Raw genomic sequence first — 23,213 nt, forward strand, 5'->3', positions numbered from 1 at the left:
ATAGTGTTCATTTTTCACCATAGTTATGAGTATCGTACAACAAGATATATATGATTCACAAGTACAACAATGTGTATCGAAAAAGGGTTTGTATCAAATAATATGATAATGTATTGTACGATACGATATATATCGTGTATTATACGATATGAAAATCAAATCAATATTTATAATTTTTAATATAAAAAATAAATAAATATTTTATTCATGATTTAAATTTAAAAAATCTGAAAAAATTGATTTGTGATTTAAATTAAAAAATTAATCTAAAAAATATGTATTAATAAAGGAAATAGCTAAATAAATATTTTAATATATATATTTAAAATTATTTTTTATTATATTTTTGTACCTTACAATTCGATACTATTCATGATACAAAAAATCAGTCAAGATACATGATACATATTGTGATTTAACAACCTTATTTTTCACTGTAGATAAATAATCACAACAAATTGTGAGCAAGATGTTCAAATTATAGCTTTTTGAAAAAGAAATCATTTTCGGTGTAAACAATTACTTAATTTTAATTTAACAACCCAAACATATTGCCAAAAACTAAAAACATTTTATGATAAAAAACTGTTTTCTAAAATAATAATTAAATAGAAACATGCACTAACATATTTATATGTTTTAACTAACGACTTATAAAATATATTAATTTAAGATAAACATTATACAAATAAACTATCAGTATAAATATACTATTATTTAAAAACAATAAAATAATGTTTATTAACTGCAAAAAGATAGTTATAAGCTTTAAAATAATGTGTAATTTTGAACTGAGTTTAGACAAATTAAAAATGTAGGGAGTAGATTACCAAAATAATAATAAAATGTGGTGAGTTTTGAGCACTCATAGCTTTGATCTATGTATAAAAAAGTTGATAGAAACAAATTTGAATTAGTTCTGGAAATTGGTATGTTTCATTGATTTTAAATTGAAGAGATAGATTAAATTAGATTGTGTGAAAAAATATGATAACAAATTTTGGTTTTGATACTTAACTTTTGGTATATTTTTTCTTCTTAAAATAAATAAATAAATGAACTTCAAAGTCCAAACCTAATAGCACATGGACATCTATTATAATAATAGTATCGAACAACCCATAGATTGGACATACATATCTTTAATTAGACCTTTATACTTTACTAAACGATGATAACTCAATTGGTTTATAAAAGCTAAATAAATGAGGGTAAAAATATATATTCAATATCTGCTCCGAGTAGAATCGACTCTGTTAAAGAATATCTGTGGCATTTCTCATTCATCGTATACCATGTGAATTAATTTTTGCCGTACGTTATTACCTCTCCTGCTTTTCCCTTGTCTTTATTTTCACCTTTTTCATCCTTAGCTTATCCGTTTTGTTTTGTTTTGTTTGTGCTTCTTTACTTGTACTACTTTTATGATCTAAGCGAAGCCAATTTTATCGTTTAAACCGTAATACAAGTTTCCCACGTTAGCTATGCATTTTTTATTTTAATTTTGGAAAAAGCTTCTCATCTTAGTTCTTAATGTGATTGTCACTTATCAGATTCTAGCTGTACTTTGTAATGGTACCAAATTGACGTGTTGAAGTGGGCCCAGGATGATTCAAATTGTACAATTTGCATTTAAACTAGCAAATATATTTCTGGTGAAATAATTTGTATCACGTAACATATAAAAAAGTGAATAAATACTATAACCTATTAAAGAGAAATAAAAAGAAAAAATAAAAGAAGTTTTACCTATTTTTTAGTATATAGTATAAGATAATTTGTCTCATATGATATGAAAAATATATTTTTCTTAAATTAAATGACAATATAACTAAAAATTTGATTACGAAAAATCCCTTACTGTTTAATTATGTTAATTCATAATCTAATTAAAGAAAAAAAATGATTTTATTAATACTTGATAAAAAAGAATCGCTTTATACAAAAAATATACTAAATGATTAAAAGGTTATTTGTTTGATGGAAAAATAATATTTATTTTTCACCATAATTATCAGTATCGTATGATATAATATGATTCATAAGTGCAAAGATATGTCTCGCTCGGTTTATCGAAAAGAGATTTGTATCAGATGATACTATATTATATGATATGATATATATCTTGTATCATATAATATGAAAATTAAATCAATTTTTTTATTTTTAATAAAAAAATAAAGATTTGATTTATAATTTAAATTAAAAGATCTAAAAAATTATTATTAATAAGAAAAAGAAAATAATGATTTGATTTGTGATTTAAATTAAAAAATTAATCTAAAAAATCTATATTAATAAAAGAAATAATTAGATAATTTTTTAACATATATATTTTAATTTTTTTTATTATGTTTATGTATTTTATAATTTGATACGATTCATGATACAAGATATAAAAAATCGATCAAACGATACACGATACACATTGCGATTCAACAATCTTATTTTCCATAATTGATAAATAATCACAACAAATTGTGAGCAAGTTCAAATTATAGTTTTTTGAAAGAAAAAAAAATTATTTTCAGTGTAAACAATGACTTAATTTTAATTTAACAACCCAAACATATTGCCAAAAAGTAAAAACATTTTATGATAAAAACTGTTTTCTAAAACAACAATCAAATAAAAACATGCACTAACATATTTATAAACATTTATATGTTTTAACTAACGATTTATAAAATATATTAATTTAAGATAAACATTATAAAATATATTATTATTTAAGATAATTTATATTAATTTAAGTCAATAAAATAATATTTATTAACTGCAAAATAATATTGTTAAGTTTTGAACCGAGTTAGACAAATTAAAAATAAGTGAATTTTAAAATATATGTATAAAAAGTTGATAGAAACAAATATGAATTTAGTTCTGGAAACCGAAGGGTATGTTTCATTGATTTTAAATTGAAGAGATTAAATTAAATTCTGTGTAAAATATGATAACAGATTTTAGTTTTGTTACTTAATTTCTGGTATATTTTTTTCCTTAAAAAAAAACAAAAAATGAACTCCAAGCCTAACAGCACTGTTAGCACATGGCCATGCATTATAATAAATTAATAATAGCATCGAGCACCCCGCAGATTGGACGTCCATTACGCGGCTGTTGGAGAAGGACCACGGTATTACAATAACAGCAACAAACAACAACAACAACAACACAAGTACACACAAACTATAACAAACAACACAACTCTTGTCCCATGAAGCAATCAATTTAAAACATTATTCTCGTCATCAGCATTCAACATCAAGAGCATTTGCATCCTCCTTTTCTCTTTCTCTGGTCTGATCCACAGTACACGCGTCAGCGCATTGTCCGAGAAAGACCCTTTCCATCCCAAATTCTCAAAACTCAAAAAGCCATTATTTTTTTATTTTTTATTTTTTTTAAAAAAATAATTTTCTGGTCACCAAATACTCACTCCCCCACTCCCATTTTAATTTTTATTATTGTAATCTAAAAACATTTATTTCTCCTGAGCTTCTTGATGCAATCTATAAAGAAAACTTTGAAATCTTATGGTTCTTACAACAAATACTCCAGAAGGTTTTCCGTAAACGGAAACCCAGATTCCGAGCACGAGCAGCTTCCAATCCTCCGAGATCAAGAAACCCGCCACCCTTATCTGATGGCCGGAGATGATGTTGTCGTGAAGATTGATGAGGGAGAACCCGCTCAGGGAAGCAAGATTTGGAGGGAGTCCAGCTATGATTTCTGGCAGAAGGACGGCACCGCCGGTGACAATGCTCGCGATGAGAGTTTTGATTTCCGGCAAAAGGGTCAGACGGAGGACCCGCCGTCGAAGCTGATTCGAAAGTTTTTACACAAGCAGCAGGCTTCCGGCGATATGTCGCTGGACATGGATTTGGAAATGGAGGAGCTCCAGAACGACGGCGAAGGAGACGGCGACGGCGACGGTGACGGCGAGGAGAAGTTGACGCCGGTGGAGGAGTCTCCGATGACCTACCGGATGTCGAAGGAGCTCAAGGTCTCGTTCGAGGAACCCGCTTCCAATGTGGTCGAGGTGGCGAACGATACTCCTGTTAGAAGAAGGCACAGCAAGGACTCGCCGTCGCTCGGAGATTTTCAAAGGCCTCCGCAACCGCCGCATCACGACCGTCGTCGGTCTCCGTCTCCGGCTCATAATGGTGATGCCGAGGTTTTGACGTGTACCTCGAACGCTTCATTTGAAAGGAACCTTTCGATGCAGAGGAAGTCCATTTTGTTGAAGACCAAAACCAGGTCCAGATTGATGGACCCGCCTGAGGAACCCGACAGGAGATCGGGTCGGGTCCCTAAATCCGGTCAGCTTTTTTCCGGGTTTCTGGGTGGTAAAAAGGGTGATGATGAGGAAGATGATCCGTTTTTGGAAGATGATATTCCTGATGAGTATAAGAAGACCCATTTTAGCTTCTGGATTCTGCTTGAGTGGTTGAGTTTGATTTTGATCATTGGTGCACTGATAACCACGCTCAGTGTTTCAATTCTGAGGGACAAGAATCTCTGGCAGCTTAAGTTGTGGAAATGGGAGGTGATGATTCTGGTTCTTATTTGTGGTCGGTTGGTTTCTGATTGGGTGATAAGGATTGCTGTGTTCTGCATTGAAAGGAATTTCCTTTTGAGGAAGAGGGTGCTCTATTTTGTGTATGGTGTGAAGAAAGCAGTTCAAAATTGTCTATGGTTGGGCCTTGTTTTGATTGCTTGGCATTTTTTGTTTGATAAGAGAGTTCAGAGGGAGACTAACAGTGATTTCCTGCAATATGTCACTAAGGTCTTGGTCTGTTTCTTGATTGGTACTTTGGTGTGGTTGCTGAAAACTCTTGCGGTTAAGGTTCTGGCTTCTTCATTCCATGTAAGCACCTACTTTGATAGGATTCAAGAGTCACTGTTTAATCAATTTGTAATTGAAACACTTTCGGGGCCACCTTCGATAGAACTTCAAAAGGCTGAAGAAGAGGAGGAAAGGCTTGCTGATGAGGTTCAGAAGCTGCAGAATGCTGGGGTTACCATACCCCCTGACCTTAGAGCAACTGCCTTCCCTACTCTCAAGAGTGGGAGGTTGAGGAGTGGAATGCTCCCGAAAAGCCCCAGAGCAAAGAGTAGCAAGTTTTCACGGCCACTTTCCAAGAAGTCAGATGATGGGAATGGGATAAGTATTGATGACCTGCATAAGCTGAATCCAAATAATGTCTCTGCCTGGAATATGAAAAGGTTAATGAATATGGTCCGGCATGGCGCCCTTTCTACATTGGATGAACAGATACTTGACTCAACTAATGATGATGAGAATGCCACGCAAATTAGAAGTGAAAATGAGGCTAAAGCAGCAGCAAAGAAAATATTTCAAAATGTTGCTAGGCGCGGCTGCAGGTTATCCATTAACTTATGCATTTCCAATCTTTTATCTTTTGTCTTAGTTTCTGTTATGGTTTTTACACTCCTATTTCTTTCTCTTAGGTACGAATTTATCACCTAGTGGAATTTTGATATTCTTCAGAACTTTGATTCACACACCTCTTTATTGACTTCAAGGGTTTCCATAATGTGTTTTGCTTAACATGAATCTTATATAGTCTGGTGTTGAAGACATGAATCTTGTTTTCTAGTATTATAGTTACCTTCCCAAACATACAAGAAGAACTTATCCCTACAGGCAGGGTTTGATATGCGGACGGGTGAACACTATTGGGCTGTATCAAAAACCAAAATTTCTACTATCATATTTCTTTTAATGGTTTTTACTAATGCTTTCTTCTTTGGTCTTCCTCTACCCTTTTAGTTGGAATATTTTCCTTTTGATGCTTTGTTCTCACTGGAGCCTCTATTTCGCATTATCTTTGCCTTAATAAGTGCTACTGTAACTCTCTCTCGGATGAGGCATTGTTAATTGGGTGTTTAGTGATGACCAATAAAGAAAGTGTTGACTATGACATCTTGTCCTGATCTTTGATTCAATATTCCATAGTTTATTATATACCTTTCTTTCAGTCATCTTATTGCTTGCTTTTTTGCAGGTATATTTTCCCGGAGGACTTGATGCGTTTTATGCGAGAAGATGAAGCTGCAAAAACCATGAATCTCTTTGAAGGAGCTTCTGATTCTGGGAAAATCAGCAAATCAGCCTTGAAGAACTGGGTGGTAAGAAATAACTAACATATATGAAGCATAATTTGAAGAACTAGATTGACATATTTACTTTAGTATCTAAACCATGTAGTTACCTATACGAGTCATTTTTCTATTGGTTGTCTGATGGAATATTATTTACGTTTAGAAGTAAAACCGGATAGCGTTTGCTTGATGTTTTCATCACATCTCTCAATATGGTTCTATGACATTATCTACTTAATTTAAACTTTAACCCATAGTATTAATTTGTTATGTTACCAAAGCTCAGTTGGAAGGGTTGTAAGCCAATTCACTTCTTTGAACCTGTCTATCTCAGCTACCTAACGGCACACTAGTGCAGAAAAGACTGATTGCATCTAATATAACTTACTGTTGTCCTTTTCATTCTTCTTCTGCTCGCATGCCATGAAAGATCTTAAGTTATGAATAAAATTTGCATAGAGCCAGAGTCAATATTTTATCGGTTCCTGGTTTCCATTGATATTTTCAGCATTATAATGTATTTAATTATCCAGGTCAATGCATTCAGGGAGAGGAGAGCACTTGCTTTGACATTGAATGACACTAAAACGGCAGTGAACAAACTTCATCGAATGCTCAATATTTTAGTTGCCATTATTATACTGGTTATTTGGCTCTTGATATTGGAAATTGCCACCACCAAATTTCTTCTCTTTGTGAGCTCACAGCTTGTCTTGGTTGCATTTATATTTGGAAACACCTGCAAGACCGTATTTGAAGCAATTGTTTTCTTATTTGTCATGCACCCATTTGATGTGGGAGATAGATGCGAAATTGACGGGGTCCAGGTAATGTTTATCTCTATAGTCTATTACTGTGTGTACAGATTCTGTTTTCATGCAAACAGGCAGGGCCTAATTTTATTTATTTTTATTTTTGCTAACTAATTTCAGATGGTTGTAGAAGAAATGAACATATTGACAACCATATTTCTAAGATTCGATAATCAAAAGATTATGATACCTAACAGTGTCCTCGCTACTAAGGCCATATATAATTTCTACCGGAGTCCTGACATGGGAGATGCTATCGAATTCTGTATACATGTATCTACCCCAGTTGAAAAGATTTCACTCATGAAACACAAAATACAGAGGTATGTGGTGAAAAACTGTCTCCTCTTTGTGTTGTTGCATTGCATGCTTGTTGGTGTAGTATATCTAATTAGCTGAAACTGCTAATCACTTGAATGCAGTTACATTGATAACAAGAAGGAGCATTGGTATCCTTCACCTTTTATAGTCTTCAAGGATCATGACCAATTAAACATGGTGAGAATGGCGATTTGGCCAACTCATAGAATGAACTTCCAAGACATGGGAGAAAGATTTGTGAGGAGATCCCTTTTGATTGAAGAGATGATCAAGATTTTCCGGGAGATTGACATGAATTACCGTCTCATGCCACTTGACATTAACGTTAGAGGTGTTCCTACCACTTCTGACCGGCTTCCACCTAGTTGGACTACTGTCCCAAATTGAGTACAACGAACGAAATCCATGTAATGTAATTATTAATTAGCCTGTCTCATCTCATGTTGGCATTATCTGCTGCTACAAATTGTGACTATTTAGCAGGTAGGGTAGGATGATTGTATAAAGAGAGTTCTTTGGATTCTTATTGTAGATTAGTTTGATAATGGTTAGTATTAGTCCACCATATTGAATCTCAAATTTCTATCTTGTCTTAACATAAAGAAGCTAACCAATCTCTAATTGCATATTCTTATCAATTCACATTTTTAAATTTAAAATTTGGGGAAAATCTACTACAAAGTTGTTTGGAGAATAAGTAACAAAAAAAAAAAAAAATCAAAAACTTTATTTTCTGGAAGTTAAATTTTTTAGTTTTTTTAAAAGTAAAAATTAAAAGTCAATTTTTTTTTTTGAAAAATCAAATATTTATTTTTAAAATCTAAGTAACTTTAATTTTTTTGTAAAAAATACTTCTGAATTTTTTTTTACAAGTCCATTCAATTCAAAAAATCTTAGATTTTAATTTTATCTGAAAATTTTAATTTTCAGAAATATGAGAAAACATTCGATTTATGATAATATCGAAAAATTAAAAATTTAGAAAAATTTAATTTTTCCATAATCCTACAAAAATACCTTATACCAAACGTCTCTTAATATCACCGAAGTGGGAATATTAGGGGATTGTGTCAATGTGTGATTAACCAGTAACCGCAGAATTAAAAAAAAAATAAAAAAAGGAAAATTACTTGACAGTCATCTCATCTGTCTTCCGTTTTATACAATCCTACCCAACATAAATTTAAAAAATCACAAAATCGCTAGTGAGGTAGGGCAATGTCGAGTCTGATAAATAAGAGGTTGGCTCATTTGGTAGGCTTAACTTTTTTAGGTCTGACATTCACTTGTAATTTTTTTATATAAAGTATCCAATATTTTTAAAAAAAACATGTATATATTTTTTATTTTGCTTGCTCATCTCCTTTTTGAGGTTATTTGGCCCAAACTAGGCTACACGGATTTTTTGAAGTCCGTTTTATTTTATTTTATTTTGTTTTTTAAGGTCCAGTATTTTTCCTCCTTCAGTCAGAATTTCACTCTCATTTATGCATTCATAATAAAAGAAGCAGTGAAAAACACACAGATTCATTATTAGGAGGGAGGGAGGGAAGAAAGAAAGAGAGCGAGAGAGAGAGAAATGAAATTGAACGGTAACAGTGACAGCATTTTGGGAGGGAAGAAAATAAGGAATGAAAGAAAGTAAATAAAGAGAAGAAGAGAGGATGGGAAATGCAAACCTATCGAGCCTATTGCGTGAACTACGAGAACGCATAGCGTCATCATCGTCAACTTCCACTTCCACTTCCACTCTTACTCCCTCAGACGACGACGCTTTGGAGGTCAGGTTCCGAAACGTTCTTCCGAATCTTCTACACGCTTATGTGGTCCCTTCTTCCTCCGCAAATGAGAGAGAAGTGATTGCTGTGGTTAAGCTCATCTCTCACACCGCTAGAAACTTCCCTCGAGTGTTTTACCATGGCAAACCCTCCGCTATTTTACCAATCCTCGCTCGCTTACTCCCTTTCTTCGCAGAACCTATTTTTCGTTCTCGTCATGGAGTTTTCTTCGAAACACTCGCTTCGCTTTTATCATTGCTTCGATCCGGAGCACGAGATGCTTACAGACAGTTCTTTGTTGATTCCATTTTACTCATTCAAGGTTCTATTTACTTACTTAACATCATCTTCGTTAATTGCTCTTTCTCTTTCTCTTTCTCTTGTTTGTAATATATATGATCATTGCTTTCACAGATGTTTCGTACGTGGCTTCACTCGATGGATACTCTAAGGCTACTATCAAGTGTTTTTCTGAATCCTTTTCTGGAATTGGAGATCTTCCATCAACGAACAAACCTGTTGATGGATGTGGTTTGTTGATTGACCTCAGTGGTCGAAGCAGATGGCAACCTTTTGCAACTTGGATTTTGAAGCTTCTCGGCAAATGTCTAACTGAAGGAACACTTCATGTTGAAGGATTGATCCATGCATCGTTTGTCTCTGCCGCATGTTCTCTTATATGCTATGGGGATGCCGATCTGCATATGGTGCGTATTAATGGTTCATGAAAAATTGGAATTCCAAGTTTTTTTTGGCCAAGTTTTACTTGTATTATCAGAAAAAAAATATACAAATTGTCTGACAATTTCTTTCTTTCTGGAAGGCATGCTTTGACTTTGTACACATCATTGCAACGGTGACAAACTATGATATCATTCCTTATCAGAATTTAATCCGGTCAATATCTACTATCTTGAATTTTCACAAGGAGGGGCTTCCTGTTTTCAGGTTCAAATATATTGCTTGCTTTTTTTTTTTTTTTTTTTTTAATTTTTTTAATTTTCATATGATTGGGATTTAATAGTAACTGTGGTGATTTTCTTATAGAATTCTGTCTGCTTCCAATTTTGATTAAATTGCTACTTTTTGTGCGTTATATTTGAAGTTAGATGACTTTTGGAAAAAAAAAAAGGTTGAAGTTTACAAGACAGAGTAAGTAAATAAAAATATTTTTTTTATTTACAATATTAAGATGAAGGTCACCTGCAGAAACATGGCTTATGATTCATCCATGGGTATTTGCCTCAATGCACTCTACTCTAGCTGTCCAGAAGATATTATCAAATTAACAGCTGCTGATTTAGTCAGTGTATTCCTCCAATCGATGTGGAGAACCAAAAGCCAGGAACTGAAGGTTAATATTGATACTTGTATTTCATTAGAACAGCTTAGTTAACTAGGTATCTATTCATCTTTTTCATTTTTCTGGAAGCTGATAGATTCAAGACGGTGGATTGTTCAAGAGGATCTAATAGTATTCTTTTTCAGGTTGCACTATGCAGTGCCTATGCTCGGATTGCTCAAGTTTGCCCCCCTCATATCTGGCAGCCAGAATATCTCATATATGCTCTCTATCATTCAGAACCATTCTTGCCTTTAATAGAGTGCTTTCAGGTAGCTCTTTCTACTCTTGGTCCGTGTCTTGTTGGGGGAATCCAAGGAAACAAGAAGACTTTGGCATATGAAGATACGTCAATTGAAAGCTTGAGGCTTGGCCAAAAGAGGCCTATTCAGGATATGGATAATTTGAAGATCAAGAGGCAAAAATTAAATGAAGAAACTGTTGTTGCAGATGCCAGTCTTGAGATGGAATGCAAATATAGTTGTATAGTTGCTTGCCAAAGAGTAGAAGATTATGCTAACCATATGAATAAGTCTCTTCTTTCATTTGTTCAATCATTAAATGCTCCTACTATCAGACCTGGTTATTTAAGACCAGATATTGCTTTATCTGCACTTAGCATGCTGTGCATTGCCTTCTCTATTTATCCAGAGACCGATCTGTCTCTCAGAATCTTCCAGCAGATGCTTGCATGGCTTCCTTGGATAGCTGAACAGGTAGGTAGGCTACAGTTGCAAATTCCTGTTGTATAATTTGTTTCTTTTTCAATAAACTAAGTTGTCTGTTTTTATAGGGAAAACAAGGAAATTCGATTACTGTAGATGTTTCCACCTACCTGGAAGGAATTCACAGTGTATTGCTTTCACGAAGTAAGCTTTGGACTTTAACTTCATTGATACCGTCAATTAACTTCTACTTTTTTCTAATGATAAAAAGTTATTCTTCATTCTAGGTAATTACATTACTTTACCTCTGAATTATTATTATTATTATTATTATTATTATTATTTTTTAGGGTTCGTTTTTTCTGCAGTTACTGCAGATAAGTTATCTGCAGTAAGCCCAATACGACGTCGTTTTGGGCGGAAATCATGGTGTTTTTGTAATTTTAATTTATTTCAGGGTTATAATAGTTTTTATATTTATAATTTTTTAAGATTTCAATACCAAAACGATGTCGTTTTGGGAATAAATGCAGATAACTTATCTGCATTAACTGCAGAAACATTTTTCCCTATTTTTTATGGTGACTGAATTATAATGACTGTTGGCATTCTAACCATTCTATTAATGGTAGAAATTGGATTCCGTGAATTTCGGATGGTATAGTTTTTGATAAACAAGCAGTCCTCATTAGCCTTGCTCACCTAATGTCACTAATTTATTCAACAGAAAACCATAACGATTTGGAAATAGAGTAGCTTGTTGTTTCAAATAATATATCGCATATGTAGTTCTTATCCATTGTGTATGTTAATATTGAGAGGCTAAGTCTTCCATTGCCAATTATGGCTCTTTTCAAATATTGTTTGATTTCTAAATATCTTGTTGCTAGTAGCATTCTAGGTTTTTGGCACAATCCTCTCTTCTTTCCTTTCTGTATATTAGGCGAGGGTTGAATGTTAGGTTCTTCTAGGAGTTTAGAATGATGATAAGCAACAAAACCCGGTGATTTTTCTCTATATTAATTTACTTGTACTTCATGTTTGTGGTGTCTGCTATTTCGTGCTTCTGACTTTATCGCTTGTGACTACTCAATCAGGTGCCTCTTTCAAAGAGAACAACCCATTGCAAGATGAGAATTACCATGCAAACCTTATGCTTTTAGTGCTTAAACTTCCCTGGACTCATACGCTTCTTGGTATTGATAATCATTGTCCATGGAAAGCGAAATGCCTTTCTCTTCAAGTAGTATCCAAGCTAGGCCCAAGCTTGAACAGCGAAGCTGTTCTTGAAGTTTTAGATTTGGGTCTTCATGATGAAGCTGATGAAGTCAGAACTGAAGCTGCCATTTCTATGCCAGTGATGGTTTTGTGGTCTGGTCTCGATGTATTATCTCCTGTCTTTAAAAGGATGGAGTAAGTAACCTGTTTAGATGTTTTCTCATACATGAATTAAATAACATGTTTGTTCAGACTTCCCAATTGGTTAGTTCGAATATAGGCGTATGATTAACATGAAGTTCCCCATTTATTAGTTTCACAGTCTGAATTGCATGAGCTGATTAAAAGAATATATCCATGCTTGAATATTTCTCTTTCTTTTGAACTGTTGGTTCTATATCCTAGGATGGATTTTCTGAAAAGTAAACATGCTTCTCAAGATGTTTCAAAAATTATCACACACATATATATGGAACTTGCTTTTCAATGTTATTTAGTCCAGTTGGATTCAATTTATGATCCATGATAGTTCAAATGGTAAAATCTTATTCCTTTAAGTGAGTTGTCCCTTTTATATTTCATATTTTTAACAAGAATGTTTGATTTGGTTTTCAACAATGTTCCCGGATCCAAATTAATCACAGCTGTTCCTTGTTCTTAAGCAGTTTTTTGGCCATCGTGTATTTGTTTGTTTGTTTGATTTGCCCATCACATTGATCGAAGTGCATGGATAAAAGTTGTATCTTATGGTTGTTTACTTTTACCCATCCAATACGCAGGTACTTAAAGAGAGATAATGAGAAGGTCAAGAAGTTTGTTCCCATTTCTCTTGGCCTATTGTCATGCCTTTATGGATGCAGAAGAGCTGTATCTAGTGTACATATAAATGCATGCAAATTATTTCTAAACGATAAGAGTGGAAGAAAATGTTGGACGGTAGATAATTTACTGCAAGGTTTCAGCTGTTCAAAGTGTGACAGAAATTTTATTTGTAATCATGATGAGCAGCAACCTCTAATCATTCATCGATGTGATATGCATGGAGCAGATGCAGATGTTAGTTTGGAATGTAATTTCATTCAATTGCAGTCTTTATTTTTTGAACTTATTTTTGATGAGTCATCAGATGTCCAAATTTCCTGTGTGAGAGTTATTCATCGGATCCTTGGTCATGGAGACTCTGATATTCTGCTCAAAACAAGATTTGAGTGGATAAAATGTGTAGAATTTCTTCTGACTAGCAGGAGCAAAGAATTAAGAGAAGCATTTTGCAGTCAGATTAGTTCCTTTGTGGATGATCATGTTTTTGGTTTAATTTTTGCTGGAGAAACTGACAAATGTAAGGAGCAAAAATTATTGGATACAATTAAACATGCCATGACAGTAGCTGATAGTCCACATATATTAGAGAGTATAATGGAATGTGCAGCAGAAATAATGGTTGCTGTTGATATAGATAGCAAACTGTTCTTATGTTCTCTTATACTGTTGGTTGATCAGCTTGATAGCATACATGTGACTGTAAGAATGAATGCATCAAGGTTAATTCACAAATCTTGTTATTTCCATCTTAAAGGAGGTCTGGAGCTAATTCTTTCTAAAGGTGCTCATATTCGTAATGAACTATATGATTATCTCTGTGAGAGACTTGCCAGCCGCCCAGTCTTAGTTAGGGAGTTCGCAGAAGCTGCTTTTGGTGTTGAGACTGGAGAACTTGTCAAGAAAATGATTCCATTTGTTCTCCCAAAGCTTGTGGTGTCTCAGCAGGATAATAGTCAAGCAGTTGACACCTTATATGAGTTGGCCAAGTGTTTGAACACTGATATGGTGTCTCTGATAATTAACTGGCTGCCAAAAGTGCTTGCTTTTGCTCTTCATCAAACAGATGACCGACAGTTACTTTCTGCTGTGCAGTTTTACCATGCGCAGATTGGTTCTGACAAGCAGGAAATATTTGCAGCTGCATTACCAGATCTTCTAGATGAACTTGTATGCTTTACAGATGGTGGTGACTCAGATGAGACAAATAGAAGGTAACTTGAGTGGATTTCTGAAACTTGATTTTAATCTGTTTCCTAGATGGAATTTGTCAATTATGTCGTGCTTGGAAATTTTCAAACCGGGATATTAATATTTGGAATTTATATGCATTTGTCTTGGAAACTTAATCAAGAACAGACTTCGGAATAGAATGAAAGACCAATTTCTTGATGATTCTTTGATTGAATACATTGAAAAGGATATTGTTTTGTGTTTTTTAGCAAAGGTTCAATTATAGAAGAGATTAACATTAACAATATAAAAAAACGTAGAGCAAGAGTTAAGTGAAGTGATTTTGATTTCTGTAATAAAATTCTTTCAAACTTATAGTGTTAGGTCCATATTGTATTGCTGAGTATTTTTATTTATAATATAATATCATTTATTTTGGGACACCCATCATAAAAAATCTTGGGTTCGGCATTGATTAAGAGTACATGAATTTTATGTGTCCTTTACTGATTGTTCTTCTATCTGTTGACAGATTAGCAAGAGTGCCTCAGATGATTAAAGGCATTGCTAAAGTTCTCACTGGCGGGGAAGATCTTCCAGGTTTTTTGAGGAATCATTTTGTTCACCTTCTTAACAGTATAGACAGAAAAATGCTTCATGCTGATGATTTTGTGCTTCAGAGACAAGCATTGAACCGTATAGAGATGCTGATTAGAATGATGGGTTCTCATCTTAATACTTATGTGCCTAAATTGATGGTTCTTCTCATGCATGCCATAGATAAAAAATCACTGCAAAAGGATGGTCTGTCTGTCTTGTATTTTTTCATAAAGCAATTGGCTGAAGTATCGCCATCTAGCATTAAACATATAATTTCTCAAGTTTTTGCTTCCCTTCTCCCCTTTTTGGAGAGAGACAAAGAAAATCCCTCAACACATTTGCACCAAGTGGTAAAAATTTTAGAAGAACTTGTTTTTAAGAACAGGGTTATCCTAAACCAGCATATATGTGAGTTCCCCCCGCTGCCCAGCATACCTGCTTTGACTGAAGTGAACAAAGCAATTGAGGGTGCTCGTGGGTCAATGACTTTGAAGGATCAACTGCGAGATGTAGTTGATGGTTTAAATCATGAGAATTTAAATGTGAGGTACATGGTAGTATGTGAGCTTCGCAAGCTTCTGAACTTGAGATGGAAGGATGTTACAGCTCTAATAACTGCTGAAGCTGGTTCAGATTTGGATGTCTCGAGTTCTTTGATCACATCATTATTAAGAGGATGTGCAGAAGAATCAAGGACCACAGTTGGGCAGCGGTTGAAGTTAGTCTGTGCTGATTGTCTTGGAGCCCTTGGTGCCGTTGACCCTGCTAAAGTAAAAGGTTTTTCATGTCAACGTTTCAAAATTCAATGCTCTGATGATGACCTCATATTTGAGCTGATCCACAAACATCTAGCTCGGGCATTTAGATCCGCACCTGATACTGTTATTCAAGACTCTGCTGCGTTGGCTATACAGGAGCTGCTAAAGTTTGCTGGTTGTGAGGCATCACTGGATGGGAATGCTTCAACTTCAACATCACAGGCACAGAATGATGAAGATAATTGCAAAGATGTTGCATCTGAGATTAAGAGTACTAATGGTAGTAATGGGATGAATAATAGGGGCCAGAAATTATGGGATCGATTCTCTAATTATGTGAAGGAGATAATAGCCCCATGCTTAACATCTAGGTTTCAGCTTCCTAAAGTGGCTGATTCAACATCTACTGGCCCTATTTACCGCCCATCAATGTCATTTAGAAGATGGATATTCTTTTGGATAAGAAAACTGACTGTGCATGCTACTGGATCTCGTGCAAGCATCTTTAATGCTTGTCGAGGTATTGTACGCCATGATATGCAAACGGCAATATATTTGCTTCCCTACATGGTTCTTAATGCCGTCTGTAATGGTACTGAGGAGGCACGTCACAGCATAACAGAAGAGATCCTATCTGTTCTTGACGCAGCTGCATCAGAGAACAATGGTGTTTCAGTTAATGGGTTCAGCGGGGGTCAAAGTCAAGTTTGTATTCAATCGGTGTTTACTCTTCTTGATAATCTTGGACAATGGATGGATGATGTTGAACAAGAGCTTGCTCTTTCCCTTTCTCACTCATTGGTTTCTAAGCAACAAAAATCGAAGGATCAAAGTCCAAATTCTTTGAAAGATCAGGACCAGCTCCTTATACAGTGTAAATATGTTTCAGAGCTTCTATCTGCGATTCCAAAGGAGACTCTTGCTAGGGCTTCCTTTAGGTGTCAGGCTTATGCAAGGTCTTTGATGTACTTTGAGTCTTACGTGAGGGAAAAGTCAGGTGCTTTCAACCCTGCTGCTGAGAGGAGTGGCATCTTTGAGGATGAAGATGTTTCCCATCTTATGCAAATATACAGCTGTTTGGATGAGCCAGATGGACTATCTGGCTTGTCATGTTTAAGTAAATGTTTGAGGTTACAGGATCAGCTATTAATGAACAAAAAGGCTGGGAATTGGGCTGATGTTTTAACTTCCTGTGAACAAGCTTTGCAGATGGAGCCAACCTCAGTTCAGAGGCATTCAGATGTTCTTAATTGTTTGCTAAACATGTGCCACCTTCAGGCCATGGCCACTCATGTTGATGGTTTAATTTCTAGGATTCCTAAGTACAAGAAAGCATGGTGCATGCAAGGTGTGCAGGCAGCCTGGAGGCTTGGTAGGTGGGATTTGATGGATGAGTACCTTAGTGGAGCTGAAGAAGAAGGTTTAGTTTGTAGTAGCTCTGAAAGTAATGCTTCATTTGACTTGAATGTTGCGAAGATTCTCCAGGCAATGATGAAGAGGGACCACTTCTCAGTTGCAGAGAAAATTGCTTTATCGAAGCAGTCACTAATTGCTCCCCTTGCGGCTGCAGGAATGGATTCTTACATGCGGGCCTACCCATTTGTTGTAAAGCTTCACTTTCTACGGGAATTGGAGGACTTCCATTCTCTTCTGGGTAATGACTCTTTCTTAGAGAAATCATTTCACTTAGGTGATCTAGCTTTCTCTAAATTAGTGGACAACTGGGAAAATCGACTCAGGTTTACACAGTCATCACTCTGGGCTAGGGAGCCACTCTTGGCTTTCAGGAGACTGGTTTTTGGTGCAAGTGGTCTTGGTGCTCAAGTTGGCAATTGCTGGCTTCAATATTCAAAGCTATGTCGCTTGGCTGGTCATAATGAAACGGCCAACAGAGCAATTTTAGAAGCTCAGGCCTCTGGTGCACCTAATGTCCATTTGGAAAAAGCAAAACTGCTCTGGAGCACCAGGCGGTCTGATGGTGCCATTGCAGTGTTGCAACAATCTCTCCTGAACATGCCTGTTGAGGTTTTAGGCTCTGCTGCAATATCATCTATTACTAGCCTTTCCCTCGTACCACTTAACCCTGTGCCCATTGTTTGTGAAAGTCAAGCTCTGAATGAGAACATAGATATTGCAAAGACGCTTCTTCTGTACTCCAGGTGGACTCATTACACTGGGCAGAAACAGAAGGAAGATGTAATAAGTCTTTATACCAGGGTGAGGGAACTGCAGCCCAAATGGGAGAAAGGATACTTCTATATGGCCAAGTATTGTGATGAAGTGCTTGGTGATGCCAGGAAACGCCAGGAGGAGAATTTTGAACTTGGTCCTAGACTGGTTTCTTCAGCAACTGCTGTTGGCTCTTCAAACTTGAATGGTGAGCGGCGTTGGTGGTCCTATGTTCCCGATGTGCTGTTATTCTATGCAAAGGGACTTCACAGGGGACACAAGAATCTATTTCAGGCACTTCCAAGGTTATTAACCCTGTGGTTTGACTTTGGGAGCATGTATCAAAGAAGTGGTTCATCAAACAAGGACCTAAAGAATGTACACGGGAAGGTTGGTAGAGAACTTTCTTCTCTCGTATGTTTTCTTTGTCTTCAATGCAGGGAATTTTTTCTTTTGCACTTGTACTATTTGCTTTCTTGTCTTTTACTTTGGTAGGTAATGAGTATTATGAGAGGCTGTTTGAAGGATTTACCAACGTACCATTGGTTGACAGTGCTGCCTCAATTGGTTTCAAGAATTTGCCACCAGAATGAAGAAATTGTTCGACTGGTCAAACTTATCATCACCTCTGTTCTCCGCCAGTATCCACAACAGGGCCTATGGATTATGGCTGCAGTTTCAAAATCCACTGTTCCTTCAAGGCGGGAAGCAGCAGCTGAAATCATACAAGCTGCACGTAAAGGTTTCAGCCTGGGAAGTAACGAGAACAATTTGTTTGTTCAATTTGCTAGCCTGATTGATCATCTAATCAAGTTGTGCTTCCATGCTGGTCAGTCAAGAGCAAGGACAATTAATATCTCAACTGAATTTAGTGCTCTTAAGAGGATGATGCCCCTGGGAATTATAATGCCAATTCAACAATCTCTTACTGTTAATCTGCCAACATATGATGGGAATCTGGGTGATTCACATATGTCTAATATCTTTTCTGCCACAGATCTTCCTACTATATCAGGCATTGCTGATGAGGCTGAAATTCTTTCGTCTCTTCAGCGGCCTAAGAAAGTATGTTAATGGTTTTCTCCCTCACAGATGCCTTAATCTGTTTTTTTTTTTTTTTTGATTCAAGAGTAGGCAGTTCACTTTGTTTGCACGATGGTGTGGAATAACATTGTTTTTGGTTTCCATATAATTTTAATTGAGAAGGCATCATAACTCATAAGATCAAACGACATTATTGGTACTGCTTATTATATATTACATCATTTACATAGCATCAATTGTAAATTAATGATTGGAGGGAATGATCTCCTAATGCATGCATTTATCCTTAAGTTTTACAAATTTCATGGAAGAATGAATATATGATCAGAGAGGATAATACATTCCATTAGGAAGGATTATTATGGTAGTGGCCAACATGATGGGTCAATTAGGCCCTAGTGAGGATGTGGCCTGCTACCAGCATTAGGTGGTCTCTGATTAGGGAAGAGTGGCTGGAGATAAGAGCTGTATGGATTAGGATGATGCATGGCTATAGAAGTACTCAACTTTCAGAAAAAGAGAATCAGTTTTTTGAGGGGTTACATTACAACCATTGATCACAATACCAAACACGATATCCCATAAAATGAATGTGGCCGTATATTACAAACTCTTTGCAAAGATCAAAGTGCTGATTCTGACCCCCAGACCTTTTTGGACTTAATGGAGTGATCAGTTTTTCATATTAAACAATATTTGCTAAAGATGCTGGGTAGTTCTAAAAACTTGTTTTCAGTAGAACCCAGCTGAATGCCATTGTTGTCTGTTGTCGTGTTAGACTATTTGGATAATCTATGCTAAGCTATGTTGTATGCACCATCTTTTTTTAATAAATGCCTTTGTATTTCAGATCATTCTACTTGGCAGTGATGGCCTTGAGCACCCTTTTCTTTGCAAACCCAAGGATGATCTCCGCAAAGATGCCCGCATGATGGAGTTTACTGCAATGATTAACCGATTGCTATCCAAATATCCTGAAAGTCGTCGAAGGAAGCTCTATATTCGCACATTTGCTGTGATTCCTCTAACAGAGGACTGTGGCATGGTAGAGTGGGTGCCCCACACTCGCGGACTTCGACAAATTCTTCAAGACATCTATATTACTTGTGGAAAATTTGATAGACAGAAAACTAATCCTCAAATTAAACGAATTTATGATCAATGTCAAGGTAAAATGCCAGAGGATGAGATGCTAAAGAACAAAATCCTTCCAATGTTTCCTCCCGTTTTCCACAAATGGTTCTTGACAACATTTTCTGAGCCTGCTGCATGGTTCAGGGCCCGTGTTGCTTATGCTCACACGACTGCAGTTTGGTCCATGGTTGGTCATATTGTTGGACTGGGTGACCGGCATGGCGAAAATATTCTTTTTGATTCTACCAGCGGTGATTGTGTTCATGTTGATTTCAGTTGCTTATTTGATAAGGGCTTGCAGTTGGAGAAGCCCGAGCTTGTTCCTTTTAGGCTAACCCAGGTAAGAGAAGCACATAATTGGAAATATTTGCGATTCCAGCATATACAATTTTATTCTTTTTCTTCAGATGAGACTCAGATACCATTGGCAATAATTAGTGTATATCTTATTTCTCCAAGCTATTACAGATTGTTCGCTAGCTATATTTTGAAAGTATGTAATACGGAAACAATTTTCATCACTTTTTAATTTTTTTAAATGTAATATGAAGGTATATCTCTCTGTAAATTAAAAACCATTAATTTAACTACCAAAAAAAAAAACATTAATTTTTTTTTTCAATTTTTTATTATATTTATAATTTTTTCTTAATCTCTTCTTGCTTTTATATGGGTTATCATCCTACCTAGTTTTGGATAAATGTGATGTTGTTGATTAAGATAATACTTTTTGTATACTTCATGATCCATTAAAACACTTGATGCTTATTATTTTTGACGCTCATTTGTATGAACGAATGCTGGCATCTTGGTTCTTGTGGATTCTGCAATAAAACCTACAGAACATGATTGATGGCTTAGGCATCACTGGGTATGAAGGTGTCTTCTTGCGGGTTTGTGAAATTACACTTTCTGTACTGAGGACGCACAGGGAGACTCTTATGAGCGTGCTTGAAACTTTCATCCATGATCCTCTTGTGGAATGGACAAAATCTCACAAGTCCAGTGGTGTAGAAGTTCAGAATCCACATGCACAGGTTTGGTATTCAGTTTTGTTTTAGTAGTGTAAGTGTCACAAGTTTGGGCTCTATCTTTATTAGCTGCATCGTAAAAGTGACTTTTTGTTCTTTATTTTTTGGGGATAATTTAGATTAAAATATTTAAAAAAAAATTCAATATATATGCCTTTTTCTTATTTTGTATTCATTTAAGTAGATAATCGTTTCCTATTTTCTTGGTCATGGTTTGCAAAAGAACAGTGCAATTTATAATAATTATTTTTTTATGGATTTTATCAGCGAGCCATTAATAATATTGAGGCAAGGTTAGAAGGAGTGGTGGTTGGTGTTGGAGCTGCTCCGTCATTGCCTCTTGCTGTAGAAGGTCAAGCTCGCAGACTAATTGCTGAAGCAGTCTCTCATAAGAATCTTGGAAAAATGTATATATGGTGGATGCCTTGGTTTTGAAGAAGACGGGTTGAGAAGATCTTCTCATAATAATTCAGACACGTACGATGTCATTAGTTTCATTTCCTCCGTCAGTTTAACTCTTGAATCTGTGGTTGTGTACAGAGCGGAGTGATCTAGAGATTCAACCAGCAAGCAGATCAAGGACTGGAATTTTGGTAAAGGGAGCCGTGTACTATGGGGCCATCTCTCACAACTGAATGAACAAAATAGCATTTAGGTGCTTCCAAATGTACACGACTTGATTAGGCAAACTTTGGGAAGCAGAGATTTCACCTCATCATGGGGTTGGGCAAGGACGCGACTGAATGGAGCTTCACGCTACATGGTTGCAACTGTGCCTTCTCTGCTTAACAGGGATCCATCCCATACAAGCATGCTTGGAGTTGGAAGCAGTGTTCTGTTTGTATTTTCTTTATTAGGGTAATTCCGGACATGTTCCTTCTTACATGAGGGCACAAAACTCCGTATCTCCATATATAATTACTCCATTGCATATGAATGTCAGTTAATATTTTTGCTCCTGTCATATATTTATTTTTGTTACCAAAAATAGAAAAGAGAAAGTATATAACAACTGAGTTTATTGTTTTTTGTATTGTAGGACATAAATTTATCTCCTATGTGTAAAGGGGTTTGGTGTTTGTCATTTTAAATAACACAAGTTATGTCATTTTATAAGAGAGATAGACACAAGGAATGGAAATCATGGGAGAGAAAGTGAGTGATTTTTTTTTTAATTTAAATTTTAAATAAAAAAATATTTTCTTGTGTCTATCTCTATCTTAAAATGACATAACTTTATGTCATTTAAAATGATAAACATTTTCCCCAAAAGTAGAAGTGTGGGGCTCACGTGAAAAAAGGTGAAAGGAGAAAAAATGGGACCAACACACTTGTGTATATAAGAGATAAATTTATCTTCAGTAATACGAGAAATAAAAACACTAAACCCATGACAACTTGCTGGAAAAGAATTACGAGCAAAATTCGAACAAAAATAAAGGAAAAAGTATATAATAGCATGCTGGAAAAGCAAAAAGAGCAAAATTCGTCCGTGCGATACTTGGTTATGAATAGGAGTTTAGAATATGCTCTACTCAAATAGCACTCAATCAAAAGTTATGGGGTAATCTTTCAATTGCTCAGATGTAACTCAATTGGCAATACGGATTAAGGAGGTATATTAGATTAAGATTTTAATGATTATTTTTGGACAAAAAATCTGTTGGTATTCAATTAGAATTTTAAAGGATTGAAAAATGTCATGTGGTATTCGGTTAAGATTTTAAAAAATTATTTTAGAGTATGCCCAAATTTGTTGGTATTCAATCAGAATTTTAAACAAAGTAAAAACAATATTGTGGTATCAAAAATATGACGATTTTAATGGATATTCTAGTGTGTGGATTTCAAGAGACTTTTTAGGGAAAAATATAAATAACATGTCTTTCTCACAATCTCACACAATCCTAGGATTTCTTGAGATTTTTCTATTGCAGTGTCTTCTTCTTTCTTTGGCGGGTTGACCAGAGTTCCGCCATGGGAGCTTTGTCAAAGTTCAAAAATAGTAGATTTTTGAGCAATTTTCATCGCAAAACATCCCAAAAATAATAAACCAACAATATTCTAATATAATCCATCTCGAAAATAACATATTTTTTAACAATTTTTTGGAGCTTTTGAAAGTTTAAAAAATGATTTTCCAAGTTACGAGTCGCGATTTTTCTTAATACAAAAATGTGTGATTTTTGTATTAAGAATAACATAAAACAGTGGAAAAAT

General features: G+C 35.3%; 2 protein-coding genes across 3 annotated transcripts; both read left to right on the forward strand.

Annotated features, from left to right (window-relative positions):
• Positions 1–3,505: 3,505 nt before the first annotated feature.
• LOC133284453 (mechanosensitive ion channel protein 6-like) lies at positions 3,506–7,788 on the forward strand. 2 transcript variants are annotated; one of them, XM_061481467.1, is made up of 6 exons: positions 3,577–5,020; positions 5,069–5,388; positions 6,033–6,156; positions 6,663–6,956; positions 7,062–7,264; positions 7,364–7,788. In XM_061481467.1, exons 1-6 carry the CDS (start codon positions 3,647–3,649, stop codon positions 7,647–7,649), a joined length of 2,601 nt encoding a protein of 866 aa, XP_061337451.1. In that variant the 5' UTR covers positions 3,577–3,646; the 3' UTR covers positions 7,650–7,788. The 2 variants fall into 2 exon arrangements, with proteins under 2 accessions (XP_061337450.1, XP_061337451.1); XM_061481466.1 differs by having other exon boundaries at positions 3,506–5,388.
• Positions 7,789–8,926: 1,138 nt separating this feature from the next.
• Positions 8,927–21,950, forward strand: LOC133284452 (serine/threonine-protein kinase ATR). Its single transcript, XM_061481465.1, has 13 exons — positions 8,927–9,398; positions 9,455–9,747; positions 9,864–9,988; positions 10,250–10,394; positions 10,529–11,098; positions 11,176–11,251; positions 12,145–12,460; positions 13,045–14,298; positions 14,790–18,174; positions 18,280–18,849; positions 19,679–20,302; positions 20,805–20,999; positions 21,261–21,950. Exons 1-13 carry the CDS (start codon positions 8,927–8,929, stop codon positions 21,426–21,428), a joined length of 8,193 nt encoding a protein of 2,730 aa, XP_061337449.1. The 3' UTR covers positions 21,429–21,950.
• Positions 21,951–23,213: the final 1,263 nt, after the last annotated feature.

This window comes from Gastrolobium bilobum, unplaced genomic scaffold, assembly GCF_033153095.1.
Source record: "Gastrolobium bilobum isolate Gb01-03AN ecotype WA unplaced genomic scaffold, APGP_CSIRO_Gbil_v1 utg2164, whole genome shotgun sequence".
Classification (NCBI taxonomy): domain Eukaryota; kingdom Viridiplantae; phylum Streptophyta; class Magnoliopsida; order Fabales; family Fabaceae; genus Gastrolobium; species Gastrolobium bilobum.